At 37.0% G+C, this 24434-nt stretch overlaps 1 protein-coding gene across 1 annotated transcript in view; it reads left to right on the plus strand.

The window, feature by feature from the left end:
• The window catches only part of ak5 (adenylate kinase 5), a 118232-nt gene that overhangs the window by 15801 nt on the left and 77997 nt on the right, over positions 1 to 24434 (plus strand). Inside the window, exons 4-5 of the mRNA XM_033983151.2 lie at positions 11782 to 11954; positions 18861 to 18974. Of these exons, the coding sequence (XP_033839042.1) occupies positions 11782 to 11954; positions 18861 to 18974 (287 nt within the window). The remainder of the gene's footprint in view (positions 1 to 11781; positions 11955 to 18860; positions 18975 to 24434) is intronic.

The raw sequence follows: 24434 nt of genomic DNA on the forward strand, positions 1-24434 counted from the left end.
AAGAACCACTGGTCTAGACTAAGTTTGCTCAAATGACCCTTTAAGTGTGACACTGTGTGATGGGTTCATCACACAGTATCAAGTTCAGACCACGGACGTCAAATGCTAGATTTGACAAATCTGAACCTTTGCTGAAGTGTTTCAAGCATCTGCAAAGGCGTCCAACTAGGTTTGGACACTGTGATCTGAACATAGCTTAAGATCTGCATATATTGATCCTCCTTTGTTTCATTATACTTGTAAGGATGTTTGTTTCCCGTGTAAGCGTCAAAGAGGACCATGAGTCTGAAATGTAAAGCCAAAAGGGTTTATTGAATTTCAAATAGGTAAAGCTACAGAGTAGCTAGCAAAAAGGGGCCTCCAGAGAGGATGAGGGGAAAGCCCTCAGGAGTGTGTATTTTTTATAGTGTGTATAAGTGAGTGTGTGTGTGTCTGCGCACACACTCAAGAGGATCTTCTTGTCAGCGTAGTGTTAACTTTGTTAGCTCCTGTGCAATGGTAGGGCCACAGGAACTCATAGTCTTGTCCTTGACTTGAGCAACAATGCATCCTCTTCTATGTGTGCAACTTACTGGTATTTACTTTAACTTAGCATTAGTATATTGCGATACGAGTAAAGCAATTGCTAAATGTAGATACTTTATAAACTGGACAACGACAACTGCAAATTAGCTGGGTCCTTAGCTCTGAAATCTCTGAAACTACCACACACAGTTCCTCACATCCCCGTAGATTAAATCAGACCAGCGTTATAAATAAAACACTGTAATCTGTAGTTTTTCCTGGTATTTTGCACACGGCCCTGGTATTGGTTGTGCATACACTATCTTGTTTGATGTCACTCTATATGTCAGACACACTCATTGGTCTAATCTGATTAGCATGATGAGGCTGCATTAACCTGACTTTAGTCAGCAGAATGAAGACTGGCAGCTGCACAGTCAGAGCTATGGTGACAGTGAAGCTATGTAATGAGGGCTATTTTTAAAAGAATCTCTCTAGATACATACATAATCAAAGTGAAGTTCTATCACAAAAACTTATGTCCAGATGTTGTTGACTCTAACAATAAGTTGTGCATGTTCTAGATTTTTATTATGTCATAAATTGTAATGGAGGGCCACTATAACTCCATGGTAAATTCACTGTTTTATCAAGAAATAGTTAATCATCCACAAATGTTGAGCCTTACCTTATCATTATCTGTTTGGGATTGGCTCCATAAAGTTGCCATATTACAGGGGAATTACACTTCTATGGGGTATTAACTAACTCACAGCATATTTAGACCACTATGTTACCTTTTATTGTTTTACAAAAGCTCTATTCACCGAAAACAATGTATCAGCATGTTTAATAAATGTCACTTTCACTGTGCGCTAAGTCACTCCTCCTTCAGAGCACTATTGCATTACAGCTGGGGTGAATTTTCATAATTAAACTACTCCACAAAGCATCAGGTTTGTAAAGTTGTTTTGTATCATACTTGTATATTTATAACTGTAAAGAGAGTTTGAATAGTGCCTGGGAGAGATCGCAAGATTACTCAAACATGCATGGATGACATATAAATCATATTGTTTTTGATGAGGGAACAATGTTCTAACATGGTACTCCAAAAATTTTATTTTGCACAGTACTCCCCTTTTATGAGTCCTTTCAACTGAGAATGATCTTTGGGGTTGAATAAATCATGGTGAAAAAATATAATTTCACTTTTGTTTATCTATGCTGATAGAAGATGTTGACGTTTTTGCCAGTTTTTGTTTCATTGAAGAAATATTAACCAATAAACCGGTTAACAAATTTCAATAGAATTCTGACCTGTCCTTCAACTCAATGTTAAACTGGGATTCTAGCATCACGTGAAAAAATACTGCACTTCCTTGTGTCCTTGGGCAAGGCACATCACCCTTCAGTTCTTCGGGATCTATGTGTGCTGGGATGTGTATGTAAAGGTAAATGGTTCAATGGTGTAAATGTGAATTGATATCTTGCACAATCGAAGCAGGGCCACCTCCAGACAGTTCTTCTATTTGTGTTGCAGGGTTTGTCCTTCACACACTTTTCTGTTTCCATGGTCTGCGCATGTTATAGGAGCTTAATGTGATGCACTGCTCAATATACCTGGCCCAGCATGTCTCTGAATTGGTCTTCCTCTTGAGCATAAGCATAGACAGACTTGAATAGACATTGTGTTGAGTGCTCATGTCTCTGAGTCTCATATTGGCGCTAAACAAAGTCCATGATTCAGTGTCCTGTTTCTCTCTGAGGCAGTGTTACTTAAGATTATAATGAAAGCATACATATTATCCACAAGCAACTTTTTAGAGCTTTTAACCATGTTATAGTTGCTTCCCCTCACTATTTACTAAGTTGTATTTGGAATGATTTGTGCATTTTTGAACACTCTTTAATCTCTTATTTTCAAGATGTTATATTGCTGATCAGTCCTTGTTTTCACCATCACTGGCACTTCCTTTGTTCTCCAATATGATTTTCTTAATCGGTGATTAAGTCCTTTTAGATGAATATTGTGATGACACAAGCACAATAGGTCTTCTTTAAAATCTTGGCCAGTTTTCTCTAGATTTTTAATTTTGGTGAAGTTATAATTTCATGTCCTGGTTGGACATGGACAGGAGATATGGCAGACGTAAAAGAAGTTATTTCCATAAACTAAACTGTTATCTATAGCAACAAAGGCAAAAACTCACACATTTACTTTGTGAGTGTAGAAGCCTAAGACTTGTTTTAACAGTTAAAGAGATTTTTTTCAATAATTTGAGCTAATTTTGTCTCACTAGAGTAGATATATTTAGGGATGCTTGTAAACATACTCATTAATGTGCTCTGATACCAAGAACCAGTTCTTTGCTTGTGCATGCATTGTGACTTACTGACATGTGCTAATGAATGTGAATGTGCTGATTTTATTTATGGATGGAAGCGCTGTGTCCCTATTTGCACTGGTACCCTGTTTGCACCTGAAGTTCTAATTAATAAGTAAAGTCATTTTGATTTAGTTTGACTGATTGAAAAACAAAAGTGAATGAACAGGACAGGATTTCAAACAGTGACAATATAACATGTCCACATTGGTCAAAGTTTGGCCATGGTGGAAGCAGTAGTAGTAAATATTAAAGGGTAAATAGTAAGATGCTTAAAGCTGCTTATATAAGAATTATACCTAAATACAGTGATTATTGAAATGTAAAACAGGCCATCAAATAAGTATTCTGTGAAGAATGAGGCTATATCATAAGAATCCTACAAAAAAAAAAAAAATTCACTATTGTATTCGAATCCTATAAAAATAATACCTGGTGTCAGTATAGGTACAGGCGCATCCCTAGATATAATGTATAAGTAGCTCTTAAGGTCAAAATATAATGCAAAACACATTACCGGTACATTATGTGGTATTCTTAAGATTCATGTATTAGTTAATATTTCATTCCTAACTGTTAATGCCCTAGACATATTTAAAATGTGACCTGTGTAATTGAATCTCGAGGCTAAAATGTTTGTAAAAAATGTTCAGCCCTACAACAGTTTTACCAGTTCCTCTGTCAGATCTGTTATTTCTTGAGTAATATCTGCTATGGTGACCTGTGCAGATAAAATGTTCTGTTTTTAAATGTTGGTTAATTTTAGGTTTACTGGGTCAGAAATAGTCCATTAGACACCGCTCTGTGAGGGAGTCCTTTTCAAACAGAGACACTGCCGTCTCACATTAGTGAACAAACCGGGGTGTACTCTAAAGTCTCATGTCTGCACAGCACCCGTATAGAGGAGCAGAGAGAGGGAGGCTGCAGCACAAGCACCGAGCTACACCAGAACACAGACCTCTAAAGGGGTCAGTGCATTGGTTGTTTTGGTCAACAGATAAAACTGATTAAGATTATAAGAATTTATTTACACCACAGGACAAAGGAGGAGCAGTCTGATTGACATTTACTTGCGAACTTTCCAATTGATTCTATGATATTGAAATTTTGCTGGATCAGATATCGGCTCCCAAACATCGGTTTAGCCAATATACTGGATGGACATATGAATTCACTGGTCATAGTTGGCCAAGAATGTCTCATAATGCTTGAACGCTTATTTATACAAAGTTGATCTGTGGTTACTTGAGAGATAAATAACAGCTACGTGACCTTTGGACCTGTTCTTATTTTATTTTTGTTTCAAGGACATAAATGCTTTCTTCAGTCTCTGGTACTGGTTTATATCGGGTAGGCCTGTCATGATAACTATTTTGAAGTGTGATATATTGCTGGAGTAAATATAGATATATTACCCTCCACAAAGTATTCAAAATGTACAAAATTGTTAAAAAATAAGAGCTGCAATAATTAAATAAGAGAATGCAACATTTAAGTACTTAGTTTGTGTCTATAATGATGTCATAATTCGACCTTCTACTGCTCAAATTTCGTTGTGGTACAGAAAATTAACCAAATAATTCCCATTAGTACAAAGAAAAAGTATTGTAGTAAGTAGTATTTATCATGATAAGTCTATTAATGGGTATCAGCCATAGACTGTATATATAAATGGACATAGCTAACCTGCTAACCTCCAAATAGGAAGTGATCATGGGAGTGCTTCTGGCTCCATCGACTCTGGCTCCAGTTCACTGTACTCTGGAAAATTATCACCCCTCTCTCTGTAATTGCTGCTGTCAGGCTCGTTATTTTGGGCTTAAAATATTCGTATTAACCCAGTCTACATGAGCCTGGTATTTGTATTTCACGATTGTGTCCGTAAATCAAGATGTGAACATTAATAAAAGGCAAATCAGGGGTCTTCTTTCCCTATTCCCGCTAACATTAGCAACAGGTTTGATTCACAGCGTTGCTAAGCGCCCGCTACCTACTAAACCAGCGGTGTGATTCAAAAGACAGCTCCAGATTGCTATGATACTCGCACACGGAATTCCTAATCTTGAACTTGGCTCCAAATTCGCTGCTATAACCGCTAGCCTCGATGAGCTTCATTTGGCTAGAGCCGAACTCCCTTAGTCCACTTCTTTATACAGTCTATGGTAATGGCAGATACTTAAAGCTATTGTATCGGAATCAGTATTGGAAATGAAAAAGCTGTATTGGTGCATCCCTGATTTAAAGGTGGCAAGGCAACTTTTCAAGGGGGGTCCACCACCTGCTTTTTTCCTTTCTCAGACAACAAAAAATGCTTTATTATTAGATGTAGACAGCACAAAGTGGACTTATTTTGACGTAAGGAGCTGTTTTTTACAATATATCTGTACTGGGAACAGGCAGATCTTCAACTGCCAAGAGAAAAAAATAGCATAGCGTACGTGACTATTGCTAGATCATGGAGAACTATATAAAAAAAAAAAAAAAAAAAAAACACCAACAGCCCATTGTTTAAGAGCTAATCCCACAATGCATTGCAGAAAGGTCACTATCTTTAACTATTTATAGCAACTGCAGGATACGAGATAATTTCCAATAGGTTCTAGAGTTGGCAAGAGAATTGAAAATCAAATACTAATCGATACCAAAATATCAAAACTAGATACTCATTTGAGCATTTGATTGATACTAAAAAAATCACATTCAGAGGATAGAAATTAACCTTTCCTGAATAGCAGATGGGTAATTAGACTGTCACCTTTATCACTTTGCCTCAGTTTGTAGCCCTGTAAATAAAGAGGGTTTTTTATTATTATTGTGGTATCGTTATTGACTATCGAGTGTATTCTTTAGTATCAAAATCGAGTTTGAAATGTTATTGTCGTGACAACACTAATAATCATTCAAACTGAGATTTCGATTCAGTTACGATTAATCTTGCAGCCCTGGTTTAGTGTCTGCGAGTGATTCTTGTGTGACATCTACCACAAACATATGCACGTCCAGACATAGCAGTATATCCATTCTCTCTCTTCATATCTTTCTATCAGCAAACTCTGAAGGGCCAGAAAGCTATTAAAGACATGCTGCCCCAACATTGTGCACTTATGGTCTGCCTGGTCAAGTCTAAGAGTTTTTTAATGTAGTAAATTAGCTCTGGAGCTGCTATAATGGACAGACGCAGACAAATCGCCCACCTGTTTGTCTCTCTATTATTGCTTTTTAGGGATGTCTCACAGTATGACATTAAACTTTGCTATCGCCAAGGAGATAAGTAGACGTACTGGGCTTGTGTCTGCTATTTAGTTATAATATATGACACCTGTGGATTATTATGTTAAAATTACATCTAAAATAAGTCAGCTGACTGCTGCATTAGAAAACAGCAGTGCCCAATGAGAGCTGACATCACCATAAACGTCAGCACAATAAAGAACCTATGTGTATTATTGATTAAGAAAATAAAGTTGGAGAACCAAGCAAGCAGAGAGCAATTGGTGTATACCAGTGGTGGTGAAAACATGGGTTGATCAGCAATATGGTGTCTTGAAAATAAAGAGATTAACAATTACTCAAACAAGCACAAATCACTCCAAATGCAACTTTGAGAGGGTAAATGAGAAGGAGAAATAACTATTAACATGTTAAAAAGTTCTAAAAAGTCAATTTTACATTTTACATCAAGAGCCCCTGTTTTTAATGTATTTTTTATGATTAAAAACAAAATTAATTGCAATTTTAAGTATGCAAGTAAGTATTTGCTGTCATTAGATTATTATCACTATTATTAGCTGCACTAGTTCATCCATTGAAAACATATTACCTTGTATAACTTCCATTTACTGCAAAAATGTAGCGAAGACTATAATGTTGAGCTATGTATAATTTCAAGTAGCGATGAACAGGAATATTAGGAGTCATTTTACCACTTCTACATCATGGTTGCAGTGCTTAAAAGGTGCAATCTGTGTTTGTTTTGTTCTGGTGGGGTCTGTTGCGTGCTTGTCTCCATGGAGATGTTATTGTGTTGCCTTTTTTATTTTCTGTCTTGGTGAAGAATAGTCGTGCCCTAAAGCAGTAATATAAGAATTCTTGTAAAAGTACTAAAGCATTAGGTCAAAAATATTCTTTTTGTCAATTCTCCACAGCTCTTGAAACAGAGTAATCCCAGATGATCTAAAAGTTTTATTAGGAATATAAAAAGGCAGACAATCGAAAGCTCGACTGATGGGATGCTGTACACTAGGCTGGGTGGGGTTTTTATTCTGTCTTGGGAGAGTAGTAGTTGTAATAGTTGGACACATTGGCCAGAGGGCTCAGGTGTTTTGTGGTGCTAGTGCTTTGTGAAGTCATTTCTATCCATAGCATATAAAAGTGAAGTTCCTCCTGTCCTTTAGTGGGGTCAGCTTCAACATGAAGTTGTCATTGAGTGGTTGTGCGTATGGATACTGGAGAATCACACAGATGACTTGTTGCTGGAGTCTTTCTAGGTGTTGGTGTTCTATTGAGAGCAACATTTATACAGATGCAAAAGTAGATCCATGAGTTTTGTGTTGCTATCTTCCTGCAAACACGGTCCACTTGCTTATCAAATTTGAGCTCATCTGTTAGCCATAGTCCCAAGTGCACTGACCATCTCAATTGGACAGTTCATGAATCTAATGTCAATATTTGATGGTTGTATCTTGGAGAAGAACATTGCTTTGGTTTTACTGGGATCAGTTATACCTTGAATGTTCCACAGAATGGCAATAAATGTATCCATTTCCATTGATTTGATTTTATAATTTATTTATTGTTTATTTTGTATTTTCTTGGTTATATTGCGACATAGAACAGCTGTGGTAAACTGGCCATTTGAGCATTCTTGGCTATTTACATGAAACACCAGGTGGTTTATCAGCTCTCTGATTATCTGGCAAATGAAGTCTGCAGATTGGCTTCTGTTTGGTAAGGCAAACAACACAATTCTCATTTGATTGGATACGAAACATTTGCCAACTTCCAAACCCACTTTTTTAAATCGAGAAGTGAGCCTTCTGATGAGGCTGCTTACAGCGATGTTTATTAGCTGTGTAGTGATGGAAAACTGAGCGCAGAAAGTGTGAATGTGTTTGGCAAAGGTGTATAGCCTTATGGAAGAGTGATTGTTTATCGGTTATTGGCAATAGTGGTGATATCAGAATATCTGTATCAGTCCAGTATTGAAAATTTTGCCGATATTTGGCTTTTTCAAAACTCTCAGGAGTGGAGTTTAGCCGTGACGTAAAGCTAGCAACAACTAGCATTCTAAAACACTCTTGCTGATTATTGAACAATGAAAGCAGACCCTTTAGAGGAGACCTTTTATGTAAAATCATTTTTTTAGAGCTTTTAACCATGTTATAGTTTCTTCTTCTCATTTACCCTTTTGAAATTGTATTTAGAGTGATTCATGCATGTTTGAGTAATTTTTACTCTCCTGTATTCAAGACATTGCTCTGATTGCCCCCCATTTTCACCACCAGTGGTACATCAGTGACACACGTAGGATTCCACACCATCAACTTTGTACAAATGGAAAAAAAATATGTCTTTTTTAAATAACTTGCTCTGTTACAGTTTATGATGGCTTCTCCACAGGTGGCTAGAGTGAATCTCCGATTTCTCATCTCGTTTTGGAGGTTTTCAGAGTGGTTGACATCACCATAGAAACAGATTGTGTCTTTGTGGTGAGGACGATGCTCCATTGTCTCACGCAGCAACACTTTGTTTAACGGGAACACAACACACCGACGCTGCAGAGGTTCCATTGAATAATTTAAAATACGGTGTTTGAAAAACAGGATTCTTAGTTTCTATTTTTAGATTTGGCTTGGTTGTTTGGAGGTTGAAGGTTCTATGGAGCTCCACCGATGATAAAAATTAAGATGTCTTTGTAATGCGGGTCCATAACAAAAGGTGGAATTTTTTTGCTACAAATATTAATAGTTTAAAGGCATGCTGTGGTTGCTAACCTCCATAAAGTGGTTATTTTATTCCAAAAAACAAAAACATATTTAAAACCTTAAAGGGGTACTATGCAAAATTGACTTTTTGGAGCTGTCTGCTATATTATGACATTGTTTCCTCTTGAAAAACATGCCTGAAGAGGTTTTATAGGTCATCCATGCATGTTTGAGTGATCTAGCAATCTCTCCCGGGCCCTTTTCGAACCCTCTTTATATTTAGCAGTATGAGGACTGTCCAATGCTCAGCCCACAAGCCTGTGTCACCCACAGTAAAAGGTGACGTGGTGATCTAAATGGTTAAGTGTTAGCAGTTAAGACCTCATAGAAATAAAATACCCCTTTAAGACAGGTATGCCGTGTCTTATATGTTGTGCCTATGGAAAACGTGAATGGGAATTTTATATGTGCAACTCAAGAGGTAGGTTGAAGGTCACTCACATTTACTCTCATTTTGGCTTTCCCTGGTTTCTGATTATGTGGCAGTGAATGGGCGAATAGTTCCATGGTTTTGAGGGCCTTCGGGTGCCGGTGGACTCAGAAAAACATTACATGAGTACAGCCTTTTGACATTTAGATGTTTTATGGCTCGAAGCAGGAGTCTGTCTGCTTCAGTCTATTTAATTTTCAGCCTTTCCCTTTCAGACAGTTGTTGCAATGTCATGTTTTTCATTCTGCTTGTCTCACTGTACTGCGGACTATATTATGTTGAGATATTACTGGCTATGTTTACATGCACACTGTTACTAATCTTACTAGACCTGTCATGATAACACATTTTGAAGCATGTTATATTGCTACAGAGAAATATTGAAACGACTTTATTCCACTAATTAAGGTTGAAATAATGCAAAACAATCCCAGTAAACCAAATTACATAGACTTTCATTAAAAGAGATGAGCTGCAACATATAAATAGCATTGTACCAGTAATTAGCCATAAAAGAGACTTGTATACACATCTCCCCACTTTTGCAAAGAAAAAGTATCTGTCTATCAGCTAGCTAGCTAAAACCCAGTCAGAATGTTTTTAATATTGTCCATGATCTTAGTGTTTACCAAAGAGCCGCCTCCTCGTCAGTCTGTTCACACAAATCTGGATGTGATGTGGTGATACAGAGTGTGGGCATTTCTCACCTGCTCCTCTGCTCCTCTTCTGCACCTGTCACCCCCACGATCACAGTCACATAACATCTCTGCTCCTGTCTCTCAGGTTCCTCCTCTGCACCTGATTCCAGTCACAGAACAACTCAGCTCCTTTCACGCCCTCTGTCTTTGTCTTTCTCTTCACCTCCTTTGCTCCTCCACTCCTCTTATCACCTCCTCTGCTCCTCCTGTCTCCTTCTCCGGCCCTGTCACCTCCTCTGCTCCTCTCGCTTCCTCTGCTCCCGTCACTTCCTCCACTCCTATCACCTCCTCTGCGCCCGTTACTTCCTCCACTCCTGTCACCTCTACTACGCCTGTCTCCTCCTTTGCTCCTTTCATCCCCCCCGCTCTTGTCGCTTCCTCTGCTCCTGTCATTCCCTGTACCACAATCAGTGTCACATAATAACACAGCTCCTACCTCCCCCTCTGCTCCTGTGTCCTCCTCCTCTGCTCCAAGAACTTTCACTCCTTTTTATTACACTGGGCCAATGAGTGCACGTGCTCTTTTTGGACCTATGTGCTTTACCAGGTACGAAAATTGACCTGAGTTGACTGGACCTGTTAACTTCAATCTAGGCTATATTGTCAAAAATACAACTCTGCTATCTCTGCTAGAATGTGATTGTGATATTATTGTGTTGACAATAGGCCGGGGCTGTCCCAGTGGCATCATGGGAACTTTTTTACACTACTCTAATAACTACCTACCCCCTAAGTTCAATTTAATAACATGTAACCTGGTGCTAGCATATAATTTTTCCTGTCTTTCCTTTCTCCTCCTCTGCTCCTGTCTTCTTTTCCTCTCCCACCTCCTCCTCTCCTCCTGCCTCCTCCTCTGCTCCCGCCACCTCCTCTGCTCCCGTCTCTTCCTCTACTCCTATCTACTATCTACTTCTCCCTCTCTCTTTGCTCCTCTTTGCACCTGTTTCTTTTGCTGCCCTTCCTCCTCTTCATCTGTGTCCTCCCCTTGCACCTGTCTCCTCCTCTTCTCCTCCTCCTCCTCTGCTCCTGTCTCCTCCGCTTCTGTCTTAATAACATTTCTAATAAACAGAAAGTACCACACACACCCCCACACTCTTAATACTGTCCTTCTGTCACAGCGTCAGAATTCACACTTGGGCCTCTCTTGAAAACAGCAGTACATTCCTCCTCCTCTTCCTCCTCCTCTCTCCTCTGTACATGCATCTATACACAGAAAACACACATTACTGAACTAGAAAATACTGTTATTAACATATGTAGGATAGTTTTGGGCTGAAGATTTAGTAACGATTGCCTATAGTTGATGTACCGTGCTATAGTTTCAGTTATTAAAAAATATTTAAAATCTGATACTAGATACTAATTTGAGGACTTACCGATACTAAAAAAGGTCACTGGACACAAATGCATTAAACACATTAGACGTCACTTCTAACCAAAATATTATATGAATGGAAACAACTGTTTTGAGTTTAAAAACAAAAGCGACTAGCATTGAAATTGGGTTTGCTGTGTGATAGAAGATACTCAGTGCCAATTCTGATACCACAGTGATAGGAAAAAACTGTCTTTATTTAGACAATAGAATGTGATTTTCAACATTAAATTATAGTACTTTTTTTTACCTGTGTAATCCCTCAGTTGTGGTGGTATACTGTAGGTTCCATAGTCGTCCATGGGTGTAGCGATACCTGCTCAAATATCAAGTTTCGCCACTAGTTTTAGTATTGATTACTGTCAATTTGTGTGTAAAACCACGTGTACATATGTTTCCTCAGGTGGTCCGGGCAGTGGTAAAGGCACCCAGAGTCTGAAGATTGCTGAGCGATATGGTTTCCAGTATGTGTCTGTGGGAGAACTGCTTCGAAAGAAGATGATCCACAATGCCACTAGCAACCGCAAGTGGAGCCTCATCGCCAAGATCATCACCAACGGAGAACTGGCCCCGCAGGTAACTAACCACACTCAAGCACAACTTAAATGTACCTGCCTCTTTATACTGCAAACATTAGAGCTGTGGGCCTTTAGTCGTTTAGTTGATAAATCAGTTGATAGTCTCTTAGTCAACCAAAACTTGTATTAGTCAAATAATTATTGTGGTCGCATTTTTATTGAACAGAATAAAGGAGACGATATGGAGTGAGTTAGCTGAAGAGTTAGGAATGAATCGTGAGTTTTATAAAGAGGGGGTATTTTACTTCTGTGCTGCATTAATTACACATAACATATTTAGATCACCACGTTACCTTTTATTCTTTTGAAATTGCTAAATTCACTGAAAACAAACTACTAACATGCTTTTTTAAGTTTCATTTTTGTTTTTGACACACTGATCAATAGTCACTCCCCATTCACAGCACAATCACAATTGGTATTAATTAAACTGCTGCACAATCCTTTGCCAAGCCCCCTGTTTAGTCGACAGATCGATTGTCAAGTCGACCAAAATGTCTATTGTTGACTGCAAATCTATAAACTATTCATATCTACATCAAGATAATTTATCTTGAATTAAGAAATTAAAACCAACAGTGGGTCAGGGGCAGTTCACATTCTCATTGTTTGATAAATATTCAGTCAAAACATGGACAGTGTTTTCCTTGTCAACAAATTATTGACTCCATGTGATTCCATTGGACCAATGAATGTACAAAAGTCCAAAAGGTTACTTGTAGGTGCACGATTTAACTTTTCTGTAGCTGTCACCTGCATGATTCCATGGAAATATAACATTAAAACCATACTTTTAGAACATTTTCCATAGAGAGAGGTTTTATGCCATACTGTGGAATATTATAGCCAAAGGAACAACATTTCCATGGAAACATGCAGAAGGAGACCTTCCTCCAGATCAGATAAGAGTCAGATCCATGGAGATGCAAGCTCACTCACAATAAGGTTGCGTGTTTGGTCACAGTGAGGTCCCATTGTGTGCAATAAACAACCAAAAACAAAAAACATGCTAAAACAGTACTATTATTTGACTAAAAAGTTACATACTGTGGCTTTAAGCACATTATATTCTTCTGGGAAATTTTCAAATGTATTGAAAGTAAAGTGACCTTACTGAACCACATGGTGGGATGGGTCAAATGCAAATGTTCTATTTTCCTATGGGGTTAAGTAAGTATACTGAATCACTAATAATACACTTCAAAGGAATTTAATCTATAATATGAATATACTTATAATTTGTGTTAAGACTTATCTTTTATCTTTGCAAAGACCCATAGCTGTTCTAAGTATTATGTCAAAGCAATGTTTTCTGCAGAATTGAGACATCTACCCATAGCTACCCCCAAATCCACTCATAAGCATCCACACAGAAACAGTTCTTAGAGGGAGGAGAGAGGGAGGCTGTGTGCAGCGTGTGTCCAGTTATTTCAGGGTCGTTAGCGTCGCATGTGTGAAACCAGGGGCTAATTAGCATCATTCATAATAACACAAGCAGAGAGAGGGGGAGTTTGGGAGGGAGAGAAACACTGAGAGATTGGAGGGAAAGAAGGAGAGAGAGAGGGACAGTGGTCATTAGCATCCTTCAAGATCATATACTCTCGCCATGCAGAGGAGAGATGTGTGATATGTGACAGTAATCAGCCGCTGTCCACTCTATAACATTAAAACTGACCAAGCAATAGGGTTGTCAGAAGTATCAAAAATCAGATACTAATCAATAATAAAACGACTACTGAAACTAGATACTAGATTGTGCAGGTGTCAATACTAACAAAATCACATTCAAATGAACCTTTCCTGAATAGATATAAGAACAAGTATAAGACACATAGACTAGTACACACCGATTGACCACTATGGAACCTACCTGGACGACTGAGGGATTAAAAAGATCTAAGGTCATATGGTAGTATAAATGAAAGTACTGTTATTTAATGTTGATAATCACACTCTACTGTCTAAATAAAGAGTGTTATTTATTTCCATCGCGGTATTGAAATCAGTACTGAGTATCAAGTCTTTTCCTTAGTACTGAAATCAAGTTTAAAGTTTTAGTATTGTGACAACACTAATGAAATTATCCCAGACAAATTGAGATATTATTATTTATTTTTGTCAGTACTATATTTTTTTTTTTTACTTTAATCTTGCAAATTACAAAGCGTGTACTTAGTCCATCTGTTTTGCTCCTCCTGTGTCCTTCGCTCCTGTTGTGAGTGAGCAGATCAACCCAAACTAGGTCACTGAGCTCCAGGAGACATGCGATGAAAGAGACAGAGGCTGGAGGCTCTTCGTTTATACAGCACTGATTAGTTTGAGAGAGCCGATAGTCATCAAGGGTTTGTTATGGGTTCAATGATAATTTATGTGGGGGATTTTATGTAACATATTAGATTGGCCAATGGAAGCTATTAGTCTTGTCACTACTATGATAAAGCTGTCAAACTCAATTTCGATACTAAGGAATAGACTCAAAACAGATTCTGATACCACTATGATTGATTTTATTTCAACAATACTTTTGACAACTATACAAGCTGTAAGACTTTAACTTCAAAATGTGAAAAACAGAGCTAGTTCATTTTAAACAATTTGCAGTGGTCTAAAGATATTTCTCACTTACCTTTTGCATTCTGAGCATCATAATTATTCACCATGATGAGTTTATAAGTGGCTTTCTACAACATTCAGAGACAGCAAAGTTTTGCTGTCATGGTAAAATTAACAACTGGCATGTAGTGCAGAAAAATAGGTCATTCTATCTCTCAGGTCTCAGGCAATGTCTATGATTGAATCTCTATATAGAACTGTCACTGCCAATATTGAAATACATCAAGGTCAGCAACCTATCCTGAAGCAACGACCTTCATTCTACCTATGTGATTTTAAATTGAAAAGTACATTTGGGTGGAAGAGATTGGAAATAGAGTTTGAGCTAAGTCTATGATTATTGCTTATTGATTAGACATGCATTTTTGATAAGGGTATTAGTGTTGTCACGATATTTAAATTTCAAATTGGATTTTGATACTAAGGAATAGACTTGATACTTAATACCAATTGCAATTCCGCAGTGATAATTAAAAAAAAAAAAAAACACTCTTTATTTAGACAATGGAATATATTGTTGTAATTTTTTTATGTTAACATATGGCTGTATATCTATTTAATCCCTCAGTCGTCCAGATAGATCCATAATGATCCATCGGCGTGTACCAGTCTGTGTTCTTATACTTATATATTTCTTATATTATTCTTAGACAGCTCAAGATCATTCTAAAGCTATTCAAGAAAGGTTAATTTTTGTCCTGCAAATGTGACTTTTTAGTATTGATACTTCAAATTTAAAGTATCTACTTTCGCTACTAATTTTATTATCAATTACCACCTGATTTTTGATAATTTTGACAACCCTAAAGGGTATATTTTTGTCTTTGTGGGTCCACTGTATAAAAGAATAGAATATGAACACCAAGAAGGACTTACTACATTAGAGGACAATTTTCTCTAATGTATTTGATCACTTTCTCTATGCTTTACTTGGAATGTTACACAGTATAGCATTAATCTTATTTATGGAAAAAAGCAGACAGCAGACCCTCCATCAGAAAAGTTGCATAATGCCCCTTTAATAGTTAGTTCTCTTTATTTTGTATTGCATATTTATATTATCCTGCTGTGCTTGTACTCTGCGTTGAGTTGTTAAGTGTGACGTCCATCAGCTGATTGAAAACAACAAACATCTTTACAATTTCCTCTTTAGTTAGTGAGATAGTTTATACACACTGGTAATCCTATGTTATGATAGATTATTACAACTTTATTTAATACAGTTTGTGGTTAAAAATGCGCATTTGAAAGGTAATTGTCTCTTGTTTGATGAATGAACAAAAACAAAGCTAGAAATCAGATGTGAAGTTTCTGGTTGGACCCGGAAATGACATCATCACTTAACAACTCCATAATGGAACAAATAATGGTTCTTTTATCTGTCTTACCTAATCTTTGGTCATATTTGTCAAGTATACTAGTATTAGCCGAGAGCCCTGTGTTGCAATCTGTTTCTGAGGTGGTCCAGTCATTTTAAAGCCGTAATAGCTTTTTGTCATTTCTCACCTCGGCTGTTTCTCAATGGCTTTCCCCCACTCACTGTCACATGTCCGCACTAATCACACAGATGGACTTTAGATTACATTTCATATCTGTCTGCTGCCCCCCGTCTGCAGGGATATAACGTATTACTCAGCAACAGGGATGTCAAGATTACTAGGTGAATCGAAAATGCTGATCATTTAGGCTAGGAATCACAAGGCCCCTCACAATTCGATACGATACACGATACATGGATCACAAGCCAGTAGTATCATATACATCATATACAGTATGGTATACATGTGATTACTGCTGTATTGCACTTGAGATTTTCTGATATGTCACTATTTTTAACAACAATTTTTTTTTTCGAAATTTAATACAATACAATTTAAAATGCACACCTGTACAACATTAAACTTTACCTATCCACAATATGATTTAAAATGCAAACCTGTCCATATAGCAACTTAATCCAATTAACATCCATACCCATATAATCTTATTTACACTCACCCTTCTGTGTCCAGTCATGTAAAGTGCTTTTTTATCTTGCTGTTTATGTCACCTCAACTTCATCATTCAGACAGTTTCATTTCAATAACCAGTTCACATATGTTACATATTGTCAATAATTTATTATTCATTTGTGGTGTTTTTTTCTCACAGGATTTAACACTGAAATAATCCCAGTTAAATAGAAATCACAATTTGAATAGACACAATCAGGAACGGTTAATTGATTAATTGTTATGTCCCAGCTCAGCTAGGGTCAGGGAGGTAACACTTCTGATGATGTAAAAACATCATTGTAGAGCGGTCAGATCCACTGACCCACAGGTTGGCAGTGTGATTTCATCTCCCACAGATGATTGCTGTCTTTGTGTCCTTGGGCAAAACACTTAACCCACCTCGCCGCCAATGTCTGCATACACTGGTGTGTGAATGTGTGTGAATGGGTGAGTGGTTCCTTGATGTAAAGTGCTTTGAGTGTTTGAAGGTGGAAGGCGCTATACAAATATGTGACCATTTACCATTTAGTTTAGATCTGTACAAAAATGTTCTGAAATGTGATTCTTGTATTACTTTGTCAGTTCATATTTCAATTGTTTTGTCAATTCTTCTTGATGAGTTAAAATGGGAACTTCAAACTGAATCCTAATACTAAAACATAAATAGCAAATCTAATCTAATTGCAGTTCTTCACAAATAGATATTTTCTCCAACTCAATCTGCCCTACATTTAAGTTTGATATAGTGACATCCTACTCAGCATTGACTATATATGTTGGTGCTATGTTTAGAGGTGCGTGTCCTTTGTGTAATCCTTCCTATATCATATTTGCCCCTTGAAGGAATACATTTGGCAGCACAAACCTTCTCCAGCCAAGGGGAAGTAAATGACGCTGAGGGGGGATGGCGGGCTCTGGCCTCTCGTGATCTCCAGCCAACTGTCACGGCATTCAGAGGAGCAGAGAGTGACAAGGCCATATGGAAGACTGTACAAATATTTATTATGGAAGATGTGTGTAATTACATAAGTAGGGCATTTCGCAATATTGATCTAAAATGACTTTAAAAAAAGAATCAAATCCATGACAACGAATAGCACAGTGATGGGCACCTACAGTGAATAGCTGCACATCATGCTAGCAAACCGCAGATTTTTTTTCTTTTCATTTTTTCATTTCAATCCTACACATATCACGGTTTAAGAAAATAAAATTGGAGAATGAAGGAGGGAAGGCAGTGAAAACCGGGGTTGATGGGAGCAATGATGTCATGAATGCAGGAGTATAAAGATTACTCAAACATGCATGAATCACTCTAAATAGAACTTTGAGCGGGTAAATGAGATGGGGAAACAACAACATCTGTAAAAGCTCTGAAAAGTCGAATTTGCATAATGGGTCTGCTTTAAATGACAAAGCTAAATGGTGAGTTAACTGCTGAACCAGTCCTCCTCTATCAGTGCTGTTGTGATTTGGAATTTCAAGCGCAGAAGTGAAACAAGCTAAAATTACAACCCTAATCTGAGTGTGGATGAATGCACATTCATTATTTATTATGAATTGAAAAGTATTTCGGAAGAATTGCAATGTTTTTTAATTATTCAAATTGGTGATACACAAACCTCATTTTCAATAATTTCTTACAGACCTTGAAATTATAATTATTCAAATGTATTATGTGGGTGTTTTCATGCAGAGTGGTATTTTGTCTTCCATAGCCCCCCATTATGATGTGCATGAAAGGTCACACATTAGGCAAATTTGACTCTTGTGAGCTTTAAGCCATGTTATAATGTTGTTACCTCCTCAAAAACATACCTGGAGTTGTGTTTTGTTTCATTCACACATTTGAATAATCCTGTATTATTAGCCTGTTTATATCGCCAAAGCTCAAAATGCTCTGTTCCACCTTGTGATGTTATGAAGTTTTCAAGTTAACAGCTCCTTTTACCTTTTGTTCAGTAGAGATTACCTATTCCAGGGATGAAATCATCCAAATGATTGGTAATGATGAAGTTGTATGGAGTTTAAAAACGCAGTGGAGCACTTCTTGTATTGCCACATAACATCACAAGGTGGAGTGTTTTCTGTCTGAGAGAATAAATCAGCCTGAATACGCAAGGTTTGTGTGTTAAACATAGGTGAATGAAACAAAATACAACTCCAGGTCTGTTTCTGATGAACATTATAACATAGATCAGAAAATAGCATAATGTAGGCCCTTCTATAATTTTGTTATATACAGTAGTAGGACATAATAAGACATTAAACTTGTATTGTGTTGCTGTGTCTTGCAGGAAACCACCATCACAGAGATAAAGCAGAAGATCATGAAGATCCCAGAGGCCAGTGGGATCGTGATTGACGGATTTCCTCGAGACGTGGGGCAGGCTCTGTCCTTCGAAGACCAGGTCAGTCCAGCAGGGAGCAGCACTCACTCCACAGACTGTATATTGATACTTTGCCGCAACATCACACTGGGGGTGTGGGGGTAGCTCTATAGGGGAATGTTCAACAGTTACCATGGAGACACAATTAGCGAACACTGTCAAAAAACGTTTTAAGATCTTAAGTCTGAAAATGTAAGAAAATATAGAAAATGGATTTAAACACATTTTCAGAAGTGTTTATGATCCATATTCGGGGATGTTTTTGATGGGAAGAACATTATAGCAAAAAAATAAATAAATATATATGAATTTACAAATTACCTGAAAATAAGTGTATTAAATATGTTTAATTATATAATTAAGAATAATTCTCTCTGTATTCCCTCAGTTGTCTTCGTAGGTTCCATAGGAAAAGAGATTTAAAGTATTATTGTTATTATTATTATTTTATTTAAAACTTTTGTCCAGTTGACAAATTCTATTTTCTTTTGATATAAATTATTATTTTAAAAACATGCGGTTCAGCTCACAATTTCTGATTTATTTTAAATTGTATTTTTTCTGTCATTGTAGCACAGCTCTTTTCAAGAGGCACAACTCACCACCATTACCTTTTTTTGTTCAATCCAAACGCATGGGCAACAATCTAGACTTGTGCATTTTGTAACAATTTTATCTCAAGAGAACTTATGGCACTAGGCCCTGTCTCATCCCTAATTATTAAACTTTGTTACTGTGTTGAATGTCTTGCTGTTGATATCTAACATGACTATTATTTGATCTCATTGTGTTGTACGTGACATGGCAACTAAACCCAGTGTTTCATAAAGTTGCCAGGTTGTGCTTTTTCCAACTCACTTAATATTAAATCCAAAGCATCTCCGTGTCTTGCTCCAAGGTCAGTCCACAGCCTGGAGCTGATAAACTGAGATTTAAGAGCCGAGTTATATCAGAAACCCCACTGTGTCAAAAGTATTTCTGAGCTACCCAGTGAATGTAAATGTAGGGCTGCAAATAACCATAATTTTAAATATTTTATATTATGCAAAATTGACTTTTTGAGCTTTTAACCATGTTAGAATGTTGGTCTCTCATTAAAAATGTGTCTGGAGTTGTATTTCACATCATTCACACTAGTTTCAGTAATCCCCTGTAAAAAGTCCTGTGCCTCTGAGCCTCTACATACATTCCTCTTCATGGAGTTGTTTTTGCTGTGGTTAGAGTTACTACTTTGGTGTAAACTGACACCAGTAAAACAGCAATTTCCACAATAGAATTCTGTCCAACTGAAATTTAAACTATAGGAATTCTAAATCCCAACCTATTGCATCCAAGTTCTAGCTTCTTGTTAACGAAATGCAGAAAGTGTGACATGCATCGGGTTGAAACTGACCTATAGAGTAATGATGTGTGCATGAGCTGACATTTCCTCTAATGCAATTACACAGAAGCCGTTACTATTCCTGCCATTCCCATACACAAAATGTGTACATGGCATTTTAGTAGTGAGATGAAAGGGGATATATTTTGAAAAATGCCCTTTGCTCTGTACTTACTCGTGATTATTTAAACAGTTCAGACTCTGAATCATGCATAGGGTTAAAACATGTCACATAGTCATTTTATAACACTAAAAACAACAACATGAAAATCTATGAGGAGGTCAGGGCCAGTTAGGCCTTTTTGAACAGGAAGTCAATTAAACTCAACAAAAATGTAAAGTAATGATATACTTGTGTTATGCTTAAATATAAATACTAAATATACAATATATTTTGAAGTGCCTACACATAATCTAGCTTCTCTCCCCTAATAGACGTGTATATGTATTTGTATAAAGATAGTTTAAACCTATGTGTTAGTAGGGCACTAAAGCCTGAAACACAGTACAACTTTTAAAAGCGCACACCACAAACATGAAGAGAATCATATGAAATTTTTAAATCTCCGAGCGCAAAGACAAGGCCACACACTACAGGATAAAAACATGCTAACAAAACTAGCGTGGTCAGTTGTTTCCTGTCTAGAGTAAAATGACTCGCTGTGAGACTCTGTTCCAAAGATCAGAGCACTGCACTTCTAGTTTAGATGCAAGTCAAAACTGTGTTAATATTTGTGAAATGTTTTGCAATAGTTCAGATAAATACTTTTAATGCACGGAAGGCTGGAGATAAATTATTCAGGAAGAATCGTGTTTAGTGTAGCAGCACCTTCACATCCTCACTGTGTGTATTTATGTAAACACACACACTTGAGGATCTATTCTTGCCTTTTTAATTTGAAGAACGCTTCAAACTGGATTAATAGTGCTGTTTTGTGGACTGGGTGTTATTATTTGCAGAGGAAAAATTCAAATGGATAATATAGATGGGAATGCTACAGTTTAACTTCACAACTTTACGAGAAGTGAGTACTAAAGTCGTCTTTAAATTATTTTTGGTATTTTGTTTTGTGTTTGCATTTTGTGCCTCTGTGTCCGTCACTCCATCTGCCCCTGACGCTCTGTTTTAGTGGCAGGTGCAGTGGTGGTGATGTTATGGTTACACTAAAGACCTACAGACCTAGAAACCTGATTCTTACATTTGCAGAAAACCAGAATACATTTCCATGCATACACAGTGGTAGAACACCAATCTAACATGTTTTCTGCAGAAACTTGTTGGCTTGTTTACAAAAATCCCTTCTGCCAAAATCATGAATTATGTAAAAGAGTTTGTTGTTCAGTAGCAGCGTCGTGTCTTAACCAGAAGCACAGATGTAAATATGGCACAGTGCCGTCCCCATAGAGCCCGGGGGTGATTACCTGGTACAAGAGAGCGCCCAATCCTGGTGTAGAGGTACTCCTATGGGAAAAAGAAAACAACTCTCATCTCACGACTTTCATTTCAGTTCACTTGGCTGGGCCAATTATAGTTGGAAACATGCGACTTGTCTCATCTTGTATGCCATGATTGCAATTTGCTCCTATCCATTTGACAGGATAACACAAAATTCAAATGCAAAAATGTAGGAATATTCCAATTTGGATTTTTTCAAGCTGATATCTGATATTTGGATTGCTGCTGTGGCCAGTAACCTTTATTTACCATTACCGATATTAAGCTTTTAAAGAAGACATATTGTGCTGTGTCTGCTACATAGTTATAATCTATGACACCCCTGGATCATTATGTTATCATTTGGATATTTAAACAACTTAATAAAAGAAACAATTTTGCTGACTTCCTTGTTAGAAAACCACTGGGCCCAATGAGAGTTGACATTGCCGTAATCGTCATCACAACAAAGAGCTGCATGCTGTCGATGGAGTATAAAGATTACTCAAATATGCACAAATCACTCCAAATACAACTTCAAGCCAGTAGACAACTATAACATGGTTGAAGCTCTAAAATGTCGATTTTGCGTTATAGGTCTGCTTTAATCATTGAAATGTCAATTTGCAAAAGACCAATGGCAGTAACTAACCAACAGCAACTAGTTCAGGCAAATTAAGTAATTAACTAAAATTACAGTCTGATAGTAAAAAAACCCCCAAACAAAACATAGAATATATCACCATCTTTTTCCAGTGCAGGCTTCATATTCAATCCATCCTGTGGCCTGTTAAATCCAATACAGCCCATCTTTAATCACATTAGGTAACCTGAGTGCAGAGCAGATAGCTGCGCAGCGTGCAGCCTTAAATCTCATTACAAAACATGCTGTTGTATTTTGTTTTGTTTTTATGTATAGCAGCAGCTGGATTTAAATCTAATTTTAGAAACACTTAGTAATAGTAAAAGGCAGAGATCCAGTCACGATTGTACTCTTGAAAAACACTACAGTTCCCTCTTTTGTTTTGGTCGCAGGGTATTTTCAGACAGGAACTCTTGACTTGAAATGGTATAATTATTTTAAAGAGGGAGTATTATGCAATTTATATATTTATTTTTTTCTGGCTTTCTACCATGTTATAATGTTCCCTCATTAAAAACATGTCTGAAGAGGTTTTAGGCGTCCTTCATGCATGTTTCAGTCATTTAGCGATCTCTCTCTTCAAACCCTCCTCACAGATTAACAGTACGATTCTGTCCAATGCTCCGCTCACAAACCTACTTCACCCGTGCTCTCACACGAGAATTTTCCATAAATATACAAAAACAGGATACAAAACTGTACATAACAACTTGATGCAATGTGCAGTAGTTTCATTAGCGGGATTCATGGTGATTGTATTATGATAGTGCTCTGAAGGGGGAGTGACTTAGTGTGGAGAGAAAATATTATATGTTGTTTTTGCGAATATAGCATTTTAAAAACAATAAAAGCTAACATGGTGATGTAAATATGTTATGTGTTAGCAGTTAATACCCCTCTGGGTGTTTTGATCACACTTTTAAACTCATATTCTTAACACATTTAAATGACAGAAACAATTGTGAATTCTAATGAAGCATAATTACACATGTGACATGTTTCTAGCAGCGATCGTGTCTTAATCGTTTTAGGTCTGGCTCATTCTAGTTTATTATCACACATTAGAGACAGGGAAATCCAATAAGTCCTTGCAGCCAATAAGATCTTAACTGACAAGCTTTATCTCACAATACCAGCGACTGTATGATAAAGAACGGCTTGTATTTAGTGTGTAGTCTGTAGGTTGTGTTCACTTGATAACACAACATTGTAGACTTCCTATATTTCAAAACTGAGCTGGAGACAGGTCAAAGTCCCATGGTGGAATTTGCTATATAACAGTCAGATTGCAGTTTTGTTGACCTGGTTTATGGATAATATCTCTGGAGTTACTAGGCCTATCCACATGAAATATAAAAACTGACACAAAGCTCGTCTTCTCTGTTGATATACATAACCAAAATCAAAATATTTTAATTATTATTTTTGGTCAGTTCAAAGGAATTTAAGCCATAAGATAAATCTTGCAGGTTTATGGAGCCAATCTCTAACAAATAATGACCAGAACACAAAAATCTCATTTCAATTGACTGAAGCTGTTTAACGTATTCTATTGATTACTGCTCAAGGACTCTAAATGGAAAGTAAACAGAGCATCTTTTCTCATCGAGATTAATATAGTCTTTGCACTGTCCTTGTTTTAAATAAATACAAATATTTTTGTCACATTAACTTTATATTATGAATCAGAACATTGGTTTTCATAAAGCATTTCATGAAGGAATGGAAAGAAAATGTATTAAATGAACTGTATTAACAAACATGTAATTCTATGTACCTTGTAAAATGAAGTGCCCCCGACTACACTTGCATTGGGCAGTTGTGCATACGGGTATATATATTTTTTGTTCAGTCCTGGTTTGGTTCTGCTTCGGTCCTGGTTTGGGTCCAATAACTTGGCTTGAACCTGTTCAAGTCCTGGGTTAGAGTCAGTTTTTGTTCCAGTAAACTATATATAACTATTATATATTATAATTATGCAAAATCATGTTCAGAAATATCTAAGCTATTTCAAAGTATCTT

Source organism: Periophthalmus magnuspinnatus, chromosome 17, assembly GCF_009829125.3.
Source record: "Periophthalmus magnuspinnatus isolate fPerMag1 chromosome 17, fPerMag1.2.pri, whole genome shotgun sequence".
NCBI classification, from domain to species: domain Eukaryota; kingdom Metazoa; phylum Chordata; class Actinopteri; order Gobiiformes; family Gobiidae; genus Periophthalmus; species Periophthalmus magnuspinnatus.